The following is a 19,702-nucleotide window of genomic DNA, read 5'->3' as shown; positions in this document are numbered from 1 at the left end:
TCGAGTTTGGTTTTTCTTTTCGTGTGTTGACTGACTTGAATTTTTATCCGTAACTTGGGCTCCATGCATAAAAAATTCAAACATTAAATAGCACTTATGCCTGTGAAGGTAAAAGCTTACATATATGTCAATCAAGCTAAGTAGACAATTTATACATATGTTTATTGGAAATCCAACAGCTTTAGAACTTCAACACCGGGACAAGGACTGATTGTAGGAGTCTTCACAGTCGGAGGCGTGAAGTGGTGTTCGGAGCTATACTGGTGAGTCTCTTAAATGTCTTGCTGACCCTTTGAAGGAGCTTTGTAGAAGGAACTCGAGATATATGAAACCCGATGGCATCCAAATACCAGCCACTTCTACCCTTAAATCCAACAATCCGGCCACCTTCTATCGGGAAAGTAAATGGTGTACCCTCTTCAAATCCATATGGTCCAAAGGTTCTCTTGTTGCTCTTCAACGTGAGCGATCTGATGATTGGGCTGCCTCCATGCACCATGGGACAGTAATGGCCGCTTATATACACCAAGAACTCATCCGGGTACTGCAGTTTCACCTGAAATCAAAATAGAATCTGCTAATTGCTGTTCCGAGTTCTAGCTATGGCCAATGGCCAACCAATATGGTCAAGTCTTGGGGTGGGAGAGATTAAAAAAAAGAAGGGTAGGTTACTATATGTTAGACAAACCTCGGCAGTATTATTGCCTCCAGAGCCTCCGTGCCTCGCACCTTGAACGGGTTTGCCATTCAAGTCGTACACCACACGGATTGAATCTATGCAGTGCCCGTAAGCGAGGGTGATCTCTCTCACTCTGTGATGAATTCCATCATCCCAGCTTGTCCCACCATTTCCACCCCAGAGTCCCACTTCTATAGTCTTGCCACTTCCTTCAAGCTTGTTGCCCTCCTGCAAAATTTTTCAGAGTACAAATCAGATCTAAACATTGTGGTATGAGAGAGCTCTCTGTCGCAATGCCCCAGCCACCTCGTCCCATCTTCGTTTTTGAAAAATATAACAACGGGACATGATGAATTCGAAACCTAAGAGAGAATTAATGAAATGCAAACTACTTTGACACTTCTTACCATATGAAAACACTTCGAAGGTCAATAACAGAAAGAGAAAAACAGAGCGTTGAATACTACTTGAGATGGAGTTACCTAGAAACTCGGTTTGAGAATGATGGTCATAGATTTATGGGAATCGAGTGAGCGGCTAAGCGCGGTGCCTTTGTCGCAGGGGGTGGCTGAGTGCAGAATCTGATTCCACTTTACGTTCATTCACATGAACAAGCAGAATCATATGAACAAGCAGAATATTATCTTTGCTTTTGTGGATTTGACCCTCCATGGCCATTCATATGGAGAGCAAGCCCCACACTTGGAAAGACCGATGCTGCTTTTCGTTTTCGTGAGAGTCCTCCCCTGCTTCTCCTTCAGATCGTCCTTGTTCCTTCCCACAATGCAATGAACGACATAATTTTATGACACGTTAGCCCCGCGAAACCTAAAAAATTAGACTCTTACATGCTAGAAAGTATGTATCAAATGTACGGTAGTACCAGTCACTACATCTGACAGCAAATCAGATTGAGAGAGTCAATCAATCATCATCATCACATCAACACCACATATATAACATTTAATGGCGCGAACAATGACGCAGACGGGTTACAGACAATGATCAATGAATAGTATGAGGAGCGAAGCCAGGAAAATAGACACACACACATATATATATATATGTATGAACTAATCAAATGTATATATATAACACCATATATATAACATTGAATAGCGCGAACAATGACGCGGACGGGGTTACAGACAATGATCAATGAATAGTATATTGGGGGATGTAAAACGAAAAATAAACATTTATATGAAACTATATCACATGTATATTAAAGATAGAGGTATATAAAAGTTGATTGAATTAAAAACTAAATAATTATAAATATCTCTTTCGAGATCTCATAACTTGAAAACTATTTAAGGTAATTTTCATATTCTTTCATTGTCAATGTTACAAAAAATATCTTTCTTAATATGGGTAACCGAACGATTATCTTTCTTAATATGGGTAACCAAACAATCGTTCATCGAAGAGTCTCCCATTTTATTATGGAGGCGGCTGTTCTTCACTATTTTCATTGCTGAAAACATTCTCTCTACCGATGCAATAGCAAATGGTAATATCAACGCCAACTTCATAAATAAGTAAATCAGTAGATACACAATATACCTTCTTATGGCAACTAATTTTTGAGAAAGATCTTCGATACTTTCTAGGTTTAAGAACTCTTCATGAGATCTTATATCAAGAATGTAAGTCTCACGTTGATTGCCAAGCAACTTCAGAGAACTCCAAAGGATAAAAGAGAACAAGTTGAATCAATTTGGACTTATCAAAAGAGGAAAAATAATCATTTGGGCTTAAGCAAGTGTCAACACCCCATTCTGTTCCACCGGCTCCAACAGGGAACGCTAACAACGTCCTTGGCCAAGACCCGACAAGTAAGACAGAAGAAGGCCCGTAGAAGCTCAGGTCACTATTCACATCCGGTCAACGGGGGCAAACACGCATTCAGAGGACATGGGCTACAGAAGAGAAGCTAGGGTCACCAGAAGGTTGTAGCAAGGAACCGGAGAAGTCGGACAAGCAACATACTTTGGGGTGACAGAAGCCTGCACTGTAGCACTATTTACCGCCGGATCGTCGGAGTATCAGAAGGTGTCCAATATGGGGTTTTAAAAATACCTCATTGTTGGGAATTGGTATATACCCTAGAGGTATCATTAACTTTGTAATATGACATGTATTTCATTATAATATGAGACATTTTTGTTATTGTGTAGATTGCGCTAAATATTAATTTTACACAATAACGTCCTTGGAATAATATGTTCAATAGGCATTAAATGTGACTTGATTGCGAGATCCTATAATTACTGAACATTATTCCTAAACGTCCCTAGTCGAAGTATTATCGTTAATTAGGACAACGATAATGCGGTTAGACTAGTGTGGGTGTTCACTGATGACCAAGTCGTATAGGTCATGGATGTAGAGACATCAAGTCACACCATAGGTATTTATTAAGAGTAATGTGTATTGGACTGACCCAGCATGAGATTGCTATATGGGTTGTTACGTGACTGTCATTAGCAGATCTCACAGTGACTATAGTGTAGAGGTCATTTGACTTGAGGTCACATTGGATTCCTACATGTAATGTCGTATACTTTGATACTGTTAAACGCCACCGTAACAAATTGGTTATAAAGACAGTTATTAGGTATGCCACAGAACATGGAGAGAAATATGAATGACCAAGATATGATTTGTCCCTCCTACATAATGGGAGTGATATCTCACGGTCGCTTGGTGGGTAGAGTCTAAAAGTGTATGCATACCCAAATGAGTCGATATAGGGTTATCGAGCTCATTTGTTCTGATAGACTTACCCGGTAAACCAAGAAAGAGAGATTAAGCCATACAAGAATGTCATCAACCATGCCTTGGGCTCAATAGAGATATAGATGACAAAAGAGATTATACTGTACAGTAACATAGGTCACAACGTTCATCGATAAATTGACTTTCCGATTACTTGAGTGGCAATGATGCATTGCTAGATACCGCTCACCGTTTGTAATATTGAAATAGAGATTTCGATATTACTGTCAACGTAATCGGGAATCTACAGGGTCACACACTACTACCAAATCGATGGGATGATTTTGAAACACTAAAACTATCTAATAGAGATTAGATGAGTTACGGTGCGATTAGTTAATCGGATATTTAATGAGATATTAATTAAACCCGATTTATTAGATTAATTGGACCCGATTTGTACACGTAACAAAGACACACGGCGGCACGAAATAAAGCCATCTGGCTTTTGCATGACCTGCCATATAATGGCAAGCATGCATGGCCACGTGCAAGGCCATTTGATGGCCACATTGCATGCATGAAATTGGTTGAAAAATTGGCAATTTGGGAAGCTTAATTGAAGTATCCCATACCGGCCATTCAAAAGTATAAGGCCCCCGTATGCATATATATATATATATATATATATAGAAGCATGCATAGATATACATATATGATATGTGTATGCGTAAATATTGGAAATTCGAGTGAATTGTTTAACTCGAATTAGTCCTATTAGTCTAATAGTTTAAGTGTCGCACCGGTGTTTTCTTTGAGAGTTCGCCGCTAGCACCGCCGATCTCGAAAATTCGTCGACGAAGTCGGTGTGGATACTTGTAGAGGCGTCACATTTGAGACTAGGGGTGTGCACGGGTACCGGGTATACCCGGAACCGGTTGGAACCTACCCTAACGGGTAGGGTCTGGGTAGCTCGTATTGAAAATAGGGTAGGTTCCGGGTATTAAAATTAGGAACCTGTGAAAATCGGTTCCGGTTCCGGTTCCTGCCTACAGGGTACCCGGAACCGGTTATTTATTAAAAAAAAAAAGAAAAAGGAAAGAGTAAAGTTACTATCTTCTCTAATGAATCAGAACATAAACACTTTGTTGTGTGAGATCGTATTATGGATGTTCAATTTTGTCGATGGGTTGATGACACATATTATTATTTCATTGTTGTGGATTAATCTAAATTTTGTTGATAATCTATTTGGCATGATTACTGATTATGTATGTGATATTTTCGATTTTATTTAACGAGAGGAAAAAATTTACAGGTTCCAATAGGGTACCCGAAACCTATGGTATAATACAGGTTCCGGGTAGGTTCCGGGTAGGTTCCGATTCCATGATTCAACAGGGTAGGGTCCGGTTCCAAAATCTTGGAACCTGTCCCTTACAGGGTAGGGTCCGGGTATTATGAAAAATACAAGGTACCCAGAACCGATCACCCCTACTTGAGACGCTCGGTCGACAATTTTAAAAATTTCAGGTACGCTTCATTTGTTTCTATTCTTCTAGTAGGTCTTGGGATCTAATTTTAGGGGTAGGAAATTTTGAATTTCTCCTCCTTTTACGCTTCCGTTGGCCCCATGAAAACTAGCAATCATGATGCCAAAACGACCAAGTCATTTCCACGCGCATTTCGGAAATCATCCACCTGAGCTGGGGCACTCTCGAACATCCGCAGACGGCCTTCTAATGGGCCTCCCGGGACTCCCATCCCTCAAGTGAATCAACGGCATTCGGAAACAGGCCTGGCCACACCCAATAGTCACTAGGACCAAGGAACATTCCTCAAGTGGATCCAAACCTAGGAAAACGGGGCCCTTTCTACAGGAAAATATAGCCGAAGACCCTTTTAATGAATCGTTAGTGCACGAAATTCGCGCCAACGAATCCCAAGGACCTCAAAGGCCAGGGAAATAAACCCTAATCACACTACACGACTCATTTAGGTTTCCCGAATACCGTTTCGGCATAAAAAATGGCCCCTTTTAGACGGAATCTCACTCTCGGAGCTTGTTCTACGAAATGTTAATACTCGAGCTTCGCACCATCCATTCCTTACAACTCTTAGGGCCCGGGAAATCATTTCGGCTCGGACCACGCAGCTCATCAAGGTCTCTCGAGTAGCGTTAAAGTGGTCATAAACATCCCTCGACAAACCTCCGGGGTTTGTTTTCGACAAGCAGAGATCATAGTGATCTCTGGACACATCAAATCACTCGGAGAACACTGAGAGAATTCCAATCGCAGATTCCCCGGACGTCTCCAGTTCCCGATCTCCGGCTCAGGTCGACGAGTCAACTGTTCCGCCCAAAGAACAAAACACGCCATTGCGAGCAGTATAGCACGCAGAGACGCAAACAGGTGATAAAAACAGTCAACTTCGCTCCGATCGTCCAAATCGAGCAAAATCGACTTCCGAGCCCTCAGAACGTCCACTCGGACTCTTATGAAAGACATGGCAATATTGGGCTCATTGAAATCGTTTTTGCGAGCACATTGATAATTCGGCGTTCATGCAAGCCACAGAGCTCGAACACACGACCAATCGATACCCGAGCTTCCCCCGACTTTTCCCCAAGCCAAATGGGGGCAACGGCTCAGTCAAGCCAGCCAAGCTGCATCTAATTCCCATGGCCGGTTAAGCCAATTAAACCCCTTCCACACAAATTCAAATATCTCTTACGCCCCCATCACTTCCATCCTTCCATTCATCAACTCCTATCACCTTTCCCTCTACTTTCCCACTTGCCAATCTCCTCCCAAATCTTCCTCTCACCACCGACCCTCTCCTAAACTATCCCTAATTGCACTTAGTTTTCACTAAACAAGCCATTAAGCTTTCCTTTATAAGCCCTAAGCTTTCTTAACTTAATCACAACTCAGCTTCCACTCTCTCTCAAGCAAACCTCACTCTAGGATCCTCTCAAGCCTCCCTTAGCACCAGAAATCGCACAACCCTCTGCCAAGGCCAAGCAAGGCCGTTTTTCCCCAAAAACTCAACCGTGTTTCGGCGATTGCCACCCGACCTAAGCCAACTTCAACTAAATTTCATACCCCACCTAATCCCACCTTTCCGATCTTAGTTTTTGCATTTGAAGCCCATAGCCATCTGCTCTAGACTTGTCCAAAACCAAGTTCTTTAAGGGCCTTCTTGGGTTTCCTAGCCATTTCCTCCTCCCATGGTTATGACGAGTCGTGCCATCGCTTTCTAAGGATTTCTCATGACCCTCACTCTCCCCCGTGATGAGGTGGTCATGGTTCGAGAGCCGCACAACCAAGCATGACCGCCCTTTCCTTGTTTTCCTCCTCCTCGGGTTTTTCTTTATGTTTCACGGCTTCTCTTTGATTTATGGGAAAATCCAGGCGTGCATCCCTCACAGCTGACCATAGCCACGTTCAGCAGTCCCTTGTAGAGCCAAAGGTCCTGTGCCAACTTGAGGAACCGACCCCAAGCGGCTGAGCTAGCCAGTTTTATCACTCGGGTGCCATTTACCCTTCTCGGGTCTATTCATTGTCAACCGGGTCACTCGACCCTCTTGCCACTTCTCCGACTCTTTCCTTGCATTCTGAGGCTAGGTATAATACCCCTACGACTTAGGGAAGCTAGGTCTTTTAGTTTCTTGGTTGTTGTAGGGAGATAAGGCGGTCTCTAACAAATTGCGTACAACTTTCCTTTAATGCATTTATACTTCGTTTATGTGCATTTTTGTGACCATATAATGTGTTGGCATGTCGAGAAATGACTTATATTGGAGTCGAGGAGGCCCTCATGGCCCTTGTGAGCTATGGAAGCTCACGACCCTCTCCTTAAAGAGGTGGCCGAGAGCTCTCATGGACCATTCGGGTCCTTGATGGTCCCCTCCTCCTCGATCTTAGCCCGTTTCTCGTGTTTTACGTTATCTCATCTTTGTAGCATTCTATCATGTTGGAAAATGGCTTATCTTAGAGTTGAGGAGACTATCGTGGCCTGGGAAGGCCAAGGTAAGCTCTCGGCCTCACCTTAAAGGAGGTGGCCGAGAGCTTCTCTTGGCCTCCTCGGGCCATTGACGGTCTCCTTTCCCCGATTTAAGTTTTTTCCCGAGTTTTACATTTTGTCATTGCATGAGTTAGTGTCATTTCATCAATTCCATTAAATATCGTGTACGTGCGTGTTTATGTGTTTGCATGTGTTTCGAGAGCATGGCGACACCGATTTTGTAAATAAGTGTCATTGTCGTGTTTAATATCTTATGCAAGCAAGAAATAACGAAATTGGGTCAAAAGAGACCGCCAAAAACTCAAAACGGGTCAAGGAGGCTCATGGCCATCCTTAAGGGGAGAGGGCCGAGAACTCCTTGACCTTATTCGTGTCAAGGACGGCCTCTTTACCTCGATGAGTCTCGTTTCTTGGATTGGTTGTAATTGCATCTACCGTTTTGTAGTTTGTCACGCGATAAATGGCATGTTAAGCGCGTTAATTTAAGTATTATGCATAGATTTGCGTTTCGGTGATTATTTCGGGCCCATGAGGGTCCAAGAGCACATCGGTCGTCATCTACGGGCGCTCGTTCAAGGACTCATTTTGGTCCCCATGTCACGAATCGATTTCCTTAACCCATAACGTTCAAGGCTGAAGGCCATAATCACTAATAATTCCACACACGAGAAAATGGGACGTATCATTCGGCCTAAAATAAATCGTACGAACCAGCTATTAACTTGTAATCGCGTCGACGGGTCACGAGCCGTCGGGAATGCCCTTTTAAAACCCACAAGTTCAAAAGCACCGAGACACTTAACGCACGTAGCATGGGCATTTAGGGAATGCTCGTGCACCTTGACTCGAGTCCGGACCCCATTTGAGGCGGCTCGATCGGAGTGTACGAACCTTCTTTATAAGTTCTTGGTGGATTGCTGTCAGAAATTTTGGAGAATTGTTCGTTTAGTTTCAAAAGAACTGAAAGAGAATTATCGAGTGAAACAAAGCAGGAGTGGTGAGAACATTAGAAGGTTAAAAGCCACGTTTGTTTGAGTGAAAATACAAGTGTACAGTGATTCACATTCTTGAGTGTAAACACGTAAGGGAGAGAATTGTGAGGTCCTTTCTTTCTAACTTTATTTTGTAACAATCATGTTTCACAACAGTTCTAAGAGTATTCCTGAAGGAGCTATGGAATTGACTAGCTTGAAAATACATATGGAGGCCATGATGAGTGAGATGAGGCGTGTGATGAGGTTGGAGTTTGAGTAGGTTCATGAATGGATAGATCTGATGGAGAATAAATGTGTGGAGCAGCCACGAAACGCTCCTAATGCTCGTAGGAAGAAAAGAGTTCAACCGAGGGAAGTGAGAGTTGAAGATGAAGAGAATTATGGGGCTAGTTTTGATGAAGAAGATGATCGAGATTAGGTTGTTAGTAATAGGAGACATAGATGGCGGTTTAGAGAAGTTAGGAATCGGGAAGACAATAACTTGGGAAGTATTAAGATGAAAACCTCATCGTTCCAAGGAAATAGTGATCCCGAAGCATACCTTGAGTGGGAGAAAAAGATGGAGTTTGTATTTGATTGTTATAGTTATTCCGAGCTGAAGAAAGTCAAATTGGCAGCAATTGAATTCTCAGATTATGCAATTGTCTGGTGGGATCAATTGGTGATAAATAGGCGAAGAAATAAAGAGGCACCTATAGATACGCGGGAGGAAATGAAAATGGTGATGAGGAAGCGATTTGCTCCTAGTTATTACTACTGGGAGCTGTATAATAAGTTACAAAGTCTTAGGCAAAGTAACCGGAGTGTAGAGGAATATTTTAAGGAGATGGAAGTGGCCATGATTAGAGCAAATGTAGAGGAGGATCAGGAGGCTACTATGGCAAGATTTTTGGCCGGATTGAACCGGGAAATTCAAAATGCCGTGGAATTCCAACATTATGTGGAGTTGGAGGATATGGTGAACATGGCCATCAAGATTGAGAACCAGTTTAAGAGGAGAGGCAATACAAGTGCAAGCCAAAGTCTAAGCACATCCACTTGGAAACCAAATTAGTGGAAGAAAGATGAGAAGCAATCCACGTCGAAGTCGAAAACCGAGCAAAAGCAAGATGCAACCGGCCACGTTCCTCAAGGTAAAACCGACATTTCTACCTCCAAGAATTGTGACATTAAGTGTTTTAAATGCCAAGGCAGATGACACATAGCAAGTCAATGCCCGAACAAGCGGGTCATGGTGATGCGAGTCAATGGTGACATTGTGACCGACATTGAAGATTCCAACATCGATGACATGCCCCCATTGGAGGACATTCCCGAGGATGAATATTTAGCTCCAGATGCATTGATATTTGTGGCAAGGAGAGCATTGAGCTTACAAACAAAAGGAGTTGAAGAAGTGCAGCGGGAGAACATCTTTCACACTAGGTGCTACATCAAAGACAAGGTATGTAGTGTGATTATTGATGGTGGTAGTTGTACTAATGTTGCAAGCACAACAATGGTGGAAAAATTAGAACTGCCCATGTTGAAACACTCTAGGCCGTACTAGCTGCAATGGTTGAATGATAATGGTGAAATAAGGGTGAACAAGCAGGTGTTAGTTGCATTTCGATTCGGTAAATACGAAGATGAAGTGTTGTGTGGTGTAATACCGATGCAAGCAGGACACTTGTTGCTAAGGCGTCCATGACAGTTTGATAGACATGTGAAGCATGACGGCTTTACGAATAAATATCCATTTGTACTTAATCAACGATCGATCACTCTTGTACCATTGACACCACAGCAAGTATATGAGGATCAAGTGAGATTGCAAGAAGAGAGTGATCAAAAGAAAGAGAGTAAACATAAGAAAATGAGTGAAAATCAGAGAGAGACCGAGAAAAATGAGAAAGAAAATAAAAATAAAAATTCGGCCATCAAGAGAAAATCAGAGAGAAAACAAAAGAATTTCTATGCAAAAATGAGTGAAATTAAGCGAGCAATATTTTCAAATCAGCCAATTATTGTACTTTTGTACAAAGAGGCATTTTTCAACACTAACGAACTTCACATCGTTCTGCCTAGTTTTGTTGTTTCTCTTTTACAGGAGTGATGATGTCTTTCCCGAGGAAACACCACATGGGTTACTTCCAATCCGAGGGATTGAACATCAAATTGATTTTGTTCCCGATGCGACAATTCCAAACTGACCAGCCTATAGGAGCAATCCCGAGGAGACAAAGGAGCTTCAACGGCAGGTAAGTGAGTTGTTGGAGAAAGGGTACGTGAAGGAGAGCATGAGCCCATGCACCGTTCCAGTTATACTTGTACCTAAGAAAGATGCAACGTGGAGAATGTGTGTTGATTGCCGAGGAATTAACAACATAATGGTAAAGTATCGTCATCCTATTCCTCGATTAAATGATATGTTAGATGAGCTGCATGGTTATTGTGTATTTTCTAAAATTGATTTAAAGAGTGGTTATCATCAGATTAGAATAAAAGAAGGAAATGAATGGAAAACTGCCTTTAAAACAGGGAATTTACCTAAAATAGCTTATGGTTTACCCATTTTATCAAATCTATCATATGCTTTTTTTTTTGTCAAATTTATTACATGGTTTACTTTTTGCATCAAATCTATCCCGGCGTTATCTTTTCCGTCGACATCTAACGGTCGTACTGACGTGGCGCCCACGTGGCAAGTGTGGCCCACTATCTCTCCACGTGCCACGTCAGCACGGCCGTTAAATGTTGACGGAAAAGATAACGCCAAGATAGATTTGATGCAAAAAGTAAACCATGTGATAGATTTAACCAAAAAAAAGCATATGATAGATTTGACAAAACGAGTAAACCATGAGCCATTTTATGTAAAAAACCCCAAAACAAAATACGATTTGTATGAATGGTTAGTTATGCCTTTTGGTTGGACTAATGCTCCAAGCACTTTTATGAGACTTATGAATCATGTTTTGCGTGCATTTATAAGTAGATTTGTTGTTGTTTACTTTGATGATATACTCGTTTACAGCAAAAACTTAGATGATCATAAGGTACATTTGAAACCTGTTTTAGATGTGCTTAGGAAGGAAAAGTTATTTGCTAATTTGAAGAAGTGTACTTTTTGCACTAATAAGCTTGTATTTTTGGGATGTGTTGTTAGTGTACAAGGTATACAGGTTGATGAAGAGATTGTACGTGCAATCCAAGAGTGGCCCAATCCCACAAGTGTAAGTAATGTTCGCAGTTTTCATAGACTTGTTAATTTTTACCGGCGGTTCGTGAAGGACTTTAGTAGCATAGCCGCACTACTTACTGAAGTGATCAAGAAGAACGTTGGATTTAGATGGGGAGAAGAATATGAGAAAGCGTTTCAGTTAATCAAAGAGAAGCTGACCAACGTTTCTTTATTATCTTTACCTAACTTTTCTAAAACTTTTGAGATTGAATGTGATGCTTTAGGTGTTGGTATAGGTGCAGCTCTCATGCAGGAAGGACGACCAATTGCTTACTTCAAATAAAAACTAAGCGGGGCAGCCTTCAATTATCTAACTTATGATAAAGAGTTGTATGCATTGGTTCGAGCTTTAGAGACGTGGCAATACTACCTATGGCCTAAGGAGTCCGTGATTCACACCGATCATGAGTCCTTGAAGCACTTGAAGGGCCAACACAAGTTAAACAAAAGACATTCCAAATTACTTCTAAGAGGAGATGGTCCTTTCCAAGTCCTAGAGCGCATCAATGACAACGCTTACAAACTAGACTTACTTTGTGAGTACAATGTAAGTGCTACTTTTAATGTTGCTGATTTGCTTCCTTTTGATATAGGTAATGATTTGAGGGCAAATCCTTTTCAAGAGGAGGGGAATGATGCAAATCGTAGCACGACTTTAAGGGCTCCAGTTCAAGTTCCAATTGGACCGATTACGCGAGCACAAGCAAAGAAGTTTAACGATGAACTCAACGGTCTGATTCAAGAGGTTTGCGCTCAAGCAAATTCTTGGAGGCCCATTAGACATGAATCACGTGATCAACAAAGATCCATCAACATGATTCAAGTTATAGAAGGTTCCGAACAAGGCTAAATTCAGCAAGCGTTTGAGGAAACTTCTAGAATATTTGATAATCAAGAGAAGATATCATCAGATTTGTTTAAAGTTTAAATCTCATGGAGATATTCTAGGGATATTTAGATTTCATATCTTTATAGATTATGTCATATTTCTATCGATATTCTAGGTTTTATTTTCTTTATCTTTAGGAGGAGATATGACTAGATTATGATTAGTTTATGTCTATATATATTCATCTTAGTCAATTTTTAATGAAAAAAGGAACATTCAGAAAATTGTGACAGTATTATCTTTGGTTCTTGAATAACTAATTCGAACTTATTGGAAGTTTCCGTGGCGTTCATCATTGACTTATCAAACGGCTTTCCACCACCGTTTGTAGCATCATCATCGACTTATCAAACGGCTTTTCACCACCTTTTGTGGCGTCTTCCTATATACCGAGTTTCTTGTTTCGTAATAAACAAGGGGTTGAGGTCAGTTATACTAAGGTTCTTGTTTATGTCGTAAACAACGGGTCGAAGGTTTGTCAATCAAATCTGATCGTGGAACGATCTTGGGTTCCTTTAGTTGTCGGGTCTCGTCATTCTTGGCGGGAATCGCATCATTAAGGGCAGACATGGATGCTCTTCCCATGTAGGTACTCGTATTGTTGTTAGATTCTTCAGTATTGAAAGATTGGAACTCCACTGCATAAGGATTTGATTTTCTTGTCGTTAGTTGGAGTAGAGACTCTTAAATTTTCCACCTTGAAGGGTATGGTTTGAATGAATATGGAACTTATAATTGAAAAAAAAATGGGATTCCATAGTTTCTTTCATGTAATGGGTTAGTTACTAATTTTTGCAATTTGTTCTATCAATAGGAGATGGTGGACTGGGAACACAAGAGTAAAGTCCCAGGTAAAATGCATGCTTGCGGACACGATGCCCATGTTGCAATGCTTCTGGGCGCTACAAAGATCCTCCAAGCCCATCGAGACGAGATAAAAGTTTGATCTTTGGCACTTTACACCTGAAGCATTTGTTTTCTGTTTGAAGTTTTCACTGTTTTGCTTACGGGTTCAATGTGTCAATACTATAGTGGCTGATGTGCTGCATAAGAAAATGTGTTGATAGATTAATGCTAGGCATAAATTTGTTTGATTGGTTATACTTGCGAAAATTCTTTCTGGTAGTTGCTAGAATCAGTTGATAGTGGATGTTATGCTATAAGCAGAACTTCTGTTGGTCATTTAATCAATCATAGGACCTAGTGTACTTCTCGGTGTTCTGTTATTCTCAACTTAGTTCCATGGATCTTGCAAAGTGTAACTTGACCAGTGGAGATAGTCATAGAATCGTACAATTATTGATTTCCTCCTAATTCCTACAAGGGACAGTGATTCTAGTTTTTCAGCCAGCCGAAGGAGGTGGAGGTGCTAAAAAAATAGTAGAGGCTGGGTCATTGGAGAATGTGAAAGCTATTTTTGGATTGCACGTCTGGCCACAGTTACCTGCCGGTGAAGTGGGTTCAGTAACAGGCCCGCTTATGGCTGGGGGTGGCTTTTTCAAAGCCTTAATAAGTGGCAAAGGGGGTCATGCTGCAATTCCTCGGCACTCTATAGACCCAATATTAGCAGCTTCTAATGTGATTGTGAGCTTGCAGCATCTTATTTCTCGTGAAGCTGATCCTTTAAACTCACAGGTGAGCTAAGTACCCTTTCCCTTTATGTCATTAACTCCATCCAAGAAATCCAGTATTATTCTCAGGACCAGATTTATTTGATTATAAGATGGTCTGATGATGTTCTGATGATAGGTGCAAGAAATTTTGTCATTGGAAATAGTACTTTTGCTCCGAAGTTATTAAAGTTTTTCTAGTGAAGTTTACTGGTACACCAAAATATCTCTTGTCCCAAAACTCCGATTCTGATTCATATGTTGTTGATCGACTTACATTGATGTCTATTGCTTTTCTTAGTTTTTGCTTACAGAGATAGTACAGTTCTTCCTTTTGTTAGATGATCCCTTGGGAGAATTTTGTTTTTGTGTTGTTTTGGGGTTTTTGGTGGGGGCAGGGGTGTTGGGTTAGGGATATAAAGGAGAAATGAAGTTTTCTTTAGATATTCAGAAATAGACCCACCATAAGTCTCTAGCCGTCTAAGGAAGGATAATTTTCTTTGTTGTTTATATCTGGTTTGAGCTTCTCCTGAAATAAGATTCCGTGTTTAGATATTCAAAAATGAAGCCATCCTAAGGCTCGAGCATTCTGTGGAAAGTTAATTTTCTTCGTTCTACCTGTTTGAGCTTCCCACTGGTTTACAAGTTACCATGACTTTCAGGTTGTTATTGTTGCAAAATTCCAAGAAGGAGGAGCTTTTAATGTCATTCCTGATTCTGTCACAATGGGAGGCACCTTCCGAGCATTTTCTGTCGAAAGGCTTATGCAACTAAAGCAGCGGATTGAGGAGGTCATCACAAGGCAGGCTGCTGTTCAGAGATGCAATGCAACAGTTGATTTCCTATCCGAGGGAGAACCGATATGTCCTCCAACTGTAAACAACATGCACTTGCACAGGCACTTCCTTAAAGTGGTTCAAGACATGCTCGGGACTTGCAGGGTCAAAGAAGTGCAACCGACAATGGGAGCTGAGGATTTCGCATTCTATCAGGAGGCCGTTCCATTCTTCTTCCTCGGGATGGTAAATGAAGGTAGTCATGGCCGACTTGAATCTCTCTACTCTCCATACTTTAGGGTCAACGAGGAAGTGCTCCCGCTTGGTGCTGCTCTCCACGCTTCTTTGGCTGTCCAGTATCTTCTCGAGCATCAGAAAAATGTCTCTCCTCTATAGGAAAACCATCATGATGAATTGTAGGATGACTCTGGATTGAGTAGAAATTGGATCTCGTTGTTTCTGCTCTGATATAATCTATCCGCTACTTCTTGTTTGTACGTAATAGTCTTGAATGCAATGGGAATGCAATTTCTGGTTATATTTTACTAAATTTTTTGCTAATTCCATCTTGTCCTATCAAAGAATATCTTGGGCTGCATATGTAATGAACTTGTACAACTTGTATCTTCGAAATTCCGATTACATTGGACAAACAATTGCTCATCTATAAAAGCCACGAGCAGGCAATAAGAATAATGTTACAGAAGGTGTATCGCGTTCATTTCATTGAATCCTTTTAACTCTTCTCTCTCTCTATACAACCAACTATTTCCACCTTGATGTACAGAGCTAAGCGTTGCCCCTTACTCCTACAATCTTCACTGGGAAACTATGTATACATACATCTCAGTAGATAAGCATCCATCAAAACTTGAAGACCTCAGATCCTAGGTACAATAGAGGATTGAGAGCACTCAGAGCAAACTTCCTAGCAAAGAGGAAACAGAGCGAAGATGGCTGATTATTGTAAATGCACAGCTCCCCCTCATTAATCCTTTTGAAAAATTCAACCGTGATATCGGCCTTCCCGAATGTAGCTGGGTGGGGACCGCCCCTCGACCAGTCAGCCCAGGTGAGGCTCCGATTTGCCAACAGATTCGGGCTCTGAATCGTCAATATCGTCAGGAAGTAGTGTTCATCCACATAACAGGCAGGCCTACAGAAATCTCTGAACTTTGGGTAGTAAACGGAGTCGGAGATTATGTCGATAGCTAATTTTCGGTTTACTTCAAACCATTGAGAACCCTTGCGCCAATCAATTGACTTGACCTCTGGTGCCATGTTGGCATCGTAGCGCCCTCTCCCATATGGACCAAGATCATCAAACGAGCCCACGAAGCTGTGTCGAGATCTTGAGATGTAGAGATAAACAATTTTGAAGTGTTGCAGAGGAATAAAAGCTTCTGAGAGTAAGATGAACCACTCGTTGGAGATATTGAGCAGAGCATTAGCTATGAGTCTTCTCTCCGCATCACACATACTCATCATCCCCCACTCCGCAACCTTTATATGGACAAAAGGGCTGCTTCAATTCAAAAGACACAAATCCAAACAAATTGCCAAATATGCAGCATATCATGGTACAAAATCAAAACCGTTAGCCATCTATCGACAATATGTCAAATTGCTTATTGATCGAACAAAGAGCACCACAGGACGGTTTCACCGGTACCTAACTTGGGATCTGTCTCTTGTAGAAAACTGAAGTAGGAGGAAAATTTGCAACATAAGACGGGTGAGAATGGATGTAGATCGAGTAAAGCCCCTCGTGTCCTCTGAAGAACCTCTCCCAGAGAGGAGCCAATGGCAGCGGACCCTTTGTCAAGAACATAAATGCGATCTTTGGCACTCTCTTAAACGGGTAGTCTCTCACACGAGGCACAAAGGAAGCCCGCCAAAATAACTCGGTGTCGTTCATGTCATGCAACAAGTTCGATGGAGGCCTAATCAAGCTTCGTATAATGCTGCTAGTCTCTTCAAACTCCGTAACTGAAGAACGAGTGCCGGTGCGACCCCTAAACACGAAATAATTCGCAGGGAGCATGCCCAGGAAGGAAAACACTAGACCAATGAACAGAATCAGCGGCAACAACTGAAAAACCCGGCATGATAAAACCCTAGATTGGTTTGTTCTGATTGGAGCAGTCGGCTCTCTCCCTTCTTCTTCAATTGCCACTGCCCTTGTCTGCATTTTCAAGACAACCTTATATAACCTGAACCCACTACTTGAAATCACAATTCTGCATCAAATTAATGCAAAAGATCTCTACTTTTTGTCATCTTATCCAAGAAGTAAAGCTGGTTAGGGCATATTTTCATGATGATTGTGATCATAGCTCCTATTTCATCACATCAGAAATTGGTTCCATCAATGATCAAACCCACCGAAACCACCAAATCCCTTCATTTATAAGAAATAAAATCCAATCTGCTCACAAATTCTCCCTTTCGTTTCTTGAGGGAGTGGCTGCTTCTTCTTTCTGCTGACAGTGAAACAGAGGTTTCGAATGAAAGCTTTGCTCCTTCAGTTCTATGTTAGGGTCAGGTAGTTTTCAAGAACAGGAGGAAGCTGGAGAAGAGGAACGCGCCGGAGGTTACATGGGAGTTTCGGTCGAAGACAAAAATCAAATCCAACATGTGACTGCATCGGATTCGATTGGCTTATTTCAAGGCGTGAAGGTTTATATTGACTGAGGGGGGAAGGGCTTCACATTTTTTTAATTTTAAAGAATGAGGTCATGAACAGTATTATCAAAACCAGATCGGATATCGAACCGATCGAGGTATAGGTTCATGGGTTCAACCGGAGGTTTGATAGATCAGACCACATATTTAATTATAAAATAAATAAATTTATATATTATTTTAAAAAATAAATATAAAATTTTAAAAAAATAGTAATATATATTAGATAATAATTAATATGTGTCCAAAAAAGAGCAGTTCTGGTTGTCCACATCAGAATTCCCGAATGCTGTCTTTTTTCTCTTCGCTCTCTTCATCTACCATTCAACCAACAAGAACAAAAGCAAAACGAGAAGCTGTTGTTCTCTTGCTCCTCGTTCTTCTTCTTCCCGACAAGGCTCAAACTTGGAAGCAGGAAAGCCAAGAAAAACAAAAAAGGGAAGACGGGATCTTCATCTCCCACGCTCTCTCTTCTTCTCCTCACTCTCTTCCTCTATGCGTCTCCCTTTCCCCATCAATTGTACCCTTTAACCCCCTTCAAACCCCCAATCCCACCCGCCCAAATTATGCAATAGCAGAGTGAAAACCCATGTCTTCCTCTGCAGCCCGCTCCTCCTCCCCTACCGCCGCTTCCCCTGCCGCATCAGCAGGGTCGTAGGCCGAGGGGGCCTCCGATCTCAACGCGCCTCTCCGATTTTTTCCAGATTTCAATTAAACTTTGCATTCTGCAATTCCTGCTCGGGTCGGAAGAATTTGGGGTCGAATTCTGTTTAAAATTTCTGAACCCATGAACCGGCCGATTCGAAAGAGGTCGATGGGTTCATGTAAAAACCGGTTGGTTTTTTGGGTTCGCCGATTTTTTATGCATTTTCGATTTTAAGCGAACCGAACCGGTCATAGGTTCGGTTTCCGATTCGACCGGTCGAATCGGCCAGTTCGGTCCGGTTCTGATAACAATGGTCATGAATGTTGAAATTGTAAATTATATTGTAAACAATAAGATTAAGTAATTATTAGTGATGCAACGTCAATTTGTTACAGCATTTTTATTCCAAAGGTAACTTTAAAAGTTTTCCCGTATGATTTTTTTTTTGGTCATAACTCAGTAACTTAACTTGTAAATATGTACTTTGCGTGCTACAATCAATAAAATAATAATAGTTCTCTTCTCTATGCATCTGACGTACTCAGTTTATAAATCATATTGAAAATTTAGCAGTTTTGTGGTATAAGTATCAATTTAGGAATTAATCGGGTGTTTTTACTCTTTAAGAGAGCAACGTTTCCGTAGTAAGGTATTTTTATTTTTTTTTCAATTTATAAAATTAATGAATAATCTAAAATTTTAAAGTTAAATTATTATTATTTTTTTAAAAAGAGTTAGGACAACAGAGAGGAGGGGAGAGGCGCGAAGAGAAGGGGCAATGATCGTTAAGGATGGCAAACGGATATTTCAGCCATTCCAAATCCTAATAGGTGATTAATTGATTTTATTTGTTGAAATCTAGGAAGAGTTTGGAGATATGATGTCAAAATCTTATAGGGTTCGAGAGGTGGATTTTATCTCAAAATCCATTCCAAACTGTTAAGTCTGAAGTTAGTAAATTACCATTCGTATGACTCATGTTTAAACAATAACTTCCTTAATGTTATGAACTTATAAGTGTTATGGTTTATGATTCTCGAACATGCTATGAACTTATAAGTATTGTGCTTCATTTATCTTAAACATGTTACAAACTTATGTTAGTGTCGTCGCTTATTTTTCTTGAACAATTACTCATATGAAATTATATTTTATATTTGAATATCTTTTGTTACCTTAGACTATTTTGTATAAATTACATATTATAATAAGTCCATAAAAACTTTTTTGTAAAACATATTAACGGGTAAAAAACAAGTTCCAAGTGGGTACTCATCACTTTAATTGGAAATGTTTAGAATTTTTCTTTAAAATATTAATGAATTTGGGAAGAATTTGAGATTAACTTTTCTAAATGGGTATTGGATAGATATAACCATTCCAAACTCTTTTCAGTGTCATCTCTAGTGATAGCTATCACTAGCTAGCATTACACTGCTCTCTCTTGTT

At 40.8% G+C, this 19,702-nt stretch overlaps 1 protein-coding gene and 2 pseudogenes across 1 annotated transcript; 1 reads left to right on the top strand and 2 right to left on the bottom strand.

Annotated features, from left to right (window-relative positions):
* Nucleotides 1-68: 68 nt before the first annotated feature.
* On the bottom strand, nucleotides 69-1,202 carry LOC116200928 (jacalin-related lectin 19). The gene is made up of 3 exons (XM_031531898.1): nucleotides 1,087-1,202; nucleotides 689-907; nucleotides 69-556 (listed from the first exon to the last, which is right to left on the bottom strand). The coding sequence occupies exons 1-3, from the start codon at nucleotides 1,087-1,089 to the stop codon at nucleotides 224-226; spliced, it is 555 nt and encodes a 184-aa protein (XP_031387758.1). The 5' UTR covers nucleotides 1,090-1,202; the 3' UTR covers nucleotides 69-223.
* An 11,890-nt stretch (nucleotides 1,203-13,092) lies between these two features.
* On the top strand, nucleotides 13,093-15,318 carry LOC116200439 (annotated as a pseudogene).
* Nucleotides 15,319-15,786: 468 nt separating this feature from the next.
* Nucleotides 15,787-16,966, bottom strand: LOC116200438 (annotated as a pseudogene).
* Between the last annotated feature and the right edge of the window lie 2,736 nt (nucleotides 16,967-19,702).

This window comes from Punica granatum, chromosome 3, assembly GCF_007655135.1.
Source record: "Punica granatum isolate Tunisia-2019 chromosome 3, ASM765513v2, whole genome shotgun sequence".
NCBI classification, from domain to species: domain Eukaryota; kingdom Viridiplantae; phylum Streptophyta; class Magnoliopsida; order Myrtales; family Lythraceae; genus Punica; species Punica granatum.
The sequence above is the reverse complement of the archived record's forward strand: the minus strand, read 5'-3'. Positions and strand labels throughout refer to the sequence as shown.